Below are 2235 nucleotides of genomic sequence, written 5' to 3'. Positions count from 1 at the left end.
GTTCTATGAATGAATGCAGCCGACGTTCCTATCACACTGCAAGGGGCACCATTGGCGGATGTTGAATCATTCACCTACCTGGGAAGTGTCATCAACAAGGCTGGGGGAACAGACGAAGACATCAAGGTCAGAATCCAAAAGGCAAGAGCAGCATTCATCATTCTCAGGAATATATGGATGTCTAAGGAACTGGGATTGAACACCAAACTGAGGATCTTCAAAACAATCGTGAAGACTGTTCTACTGTATGGTTCAGAGACATGGAGGCTCACAGCATCAACAGCAAGGAAACTGCAGAGCTTCGTAAATGGATGCCTACGAAGGATAGTGGGGATCAAGTGGTACGACCGAGTCACGAATTCTCAACTGTGGGAGAGAACTCAGGTGAAAAAATGGAAATGGATTGGACACACCCTGAGGAGACCCCGACAAGTATCACCAGACAGGCTTTAACGTGGAACCCACAAGGAAAGCGTAAGAAGGGAACACCAAAGATGACATGGAGGCGAGCGGTACAAGCGGAAATTGAAAAAGCGGGGACATCATGGAAACATAGAAAAGGATGCTCAGGACAGGCTTCGCTGGAGTAATGTTGTTGATGGCCTGTGCTCCACTGGCAGTTAAAAAGGGCAAGAGAGATAGACTAAAGAATCGATTTTCAGATTCCACCAAAAAACTGTATTAGCCTTCATTCAATTTTTACGTATTTTTGTTAACAAAAAATGTAATAATAATGTAGTATAATATTCTTTTTATACAATATATCACTCTCAGTCTCCATCTTACCGCCTGTCTTCATCGTTTAGATCACATCTTTCTATCTATCTATCAATCCACCCAACCATCCATCCATCCATCCATCCATCCATCCATCCATCCACCTATCGATACATCCATGCCAATACAGAAAAGGCGTTGCCTCTAACAATCGCCAGAGAGATTCTCTCTCACAACCACCTCGTCTCCCGTTGGTCACCTGTGGCGTTTGTTAACCGACGTCCAACTTTCTGGAAGAACTAGGTCTTCAGGGGACAGAGAGCGCCGGATGTTTCGACGGCCACTGGTAAGAAGTGGAAGCGGTTGCTGAGGCCTGAATATTTCCTAATTTTGGACTCTTCTGCCTTCTTGGCGATACCGCCGGGAGCAGAATCAGAGGAGGTGATGGACAGCGGTGACAAAAGTGTTGTCGATTACTTTTGCCGCGCTTGTCTAAACAAATTGTACTAAAAATACATCTAATCTTAGATGTTGGTTCATGATCTATAACTTTAATGAATTCTCTGTAGCTGCTTTCCTACCTTCTTTTTTCACATTACTTATGCCACTGTGGAAAAAAGGTTCGCTTTCGAAGAGCCCTCTGTATTTAACCACGCATTAGAGCCATACAGAAACAAACGTCCTTTCAATATATTAGCAAGTTCAAATGTCTGCCTTTTTTCGAATTTATGTTTGTACAGGATAAGATCCACGTAATGAAAAACGAGATGCAAGAAAGAGTAAAGAATAACAAAGTATGTTTTGGTAAAAAAAAAAAAAAAAGAAAAAAAGACCTCTATAAAAACAGTACGTTAATAAAATTTCTTCAGTGTCATTTTAAAAAGTAAAGACACTGCAAGTGAATAATGTTCCTCCTATGTCATTCGTAAAAAAAACAATGAAGGAATATGTACATAGTACGTTTCTCTTATGTCATTCTAGAATAAAAATGAAACTGTAAGTAAACAGTATCATGTTTCTCCCCAGAAACAATGGAGCAGCTCTTCCCCGACATACAGCTTACAGTGACACAGGAGACACAAGAAGAGAACTTTGTACTTCTGAAGACTAGCAGTAATCTTACACAGATCTCTGACAGCCCTGAGGCATACAAGATTCACGTGGACGGGAGTCAGCAGAGTGTGATGGTCACGGGAGCCTCTGGTCCTGGGGTCTTCTATGGGGGTCAGTTCGATTTGTAGATGACTCATACAGAGGGAGAGTAGTAGCAACTGTGGCAGCTGTACTAGGAGTAGTGTTATTATCTTCTTCTTCTACTTCTTCTTCTTCTTCTTCTTCTTCTTCTTCTTCTTCTTCTTCTTCTTCTTCTTCTTCTTCTTCTTCTTCTTCTTCTTCTTCTTCTTCTTCTTCTTCTTCTTCTTCTTCTGCGTGACCATCATCATATTTACTCATTATTCTTCTTCTTCTTCTTCTCCTCCTCCTCCTCCTGTTTTCATTTTTTCTGATTATGATCATAAT

At 41.3% G+C, this 2235-nt stretch overlaps 1 protein-coding gene across 1 annotated transcript in view; it reads left to right on the top strand.

Annotated features, from left to right (window-relative positions):
• LOC101851597 overlaps positions 1-2235 on the top strand; it is a gene marked incomplete at its 5' end in the record, with an annotated part of 41465 nt that overhangs the window by 22199 nt on the left and 17031 nt on the right. The window contains 1 exon segment of the mRNA XM_013086558.2: positions 1744-1941. Within this exon segment, the coding sequence (XP_012942012.1) occupies positions 1744-1941 (198 nt within the window).

This window comes from Aplysia californica, unplaced genomic scaffold (assembly GCF_000002075.1).
Source record: "Aplysia californica isolate F4 #8 unplaced genomic scaffold, AplCal3.0 scaffold00479, whole genome shotgun sequence".
NCBI classification, from domain to species: Eukaryota; Metazoa; Mollusca; class Gastropoda; order Aplysiida; family Aplysiidae; genus Aplysia; species Aplysia californica.
Note: the sequence above shows the minus strand (reverse complement) of the source record. Positions and strands in the feature narration are given on the sequence as shown.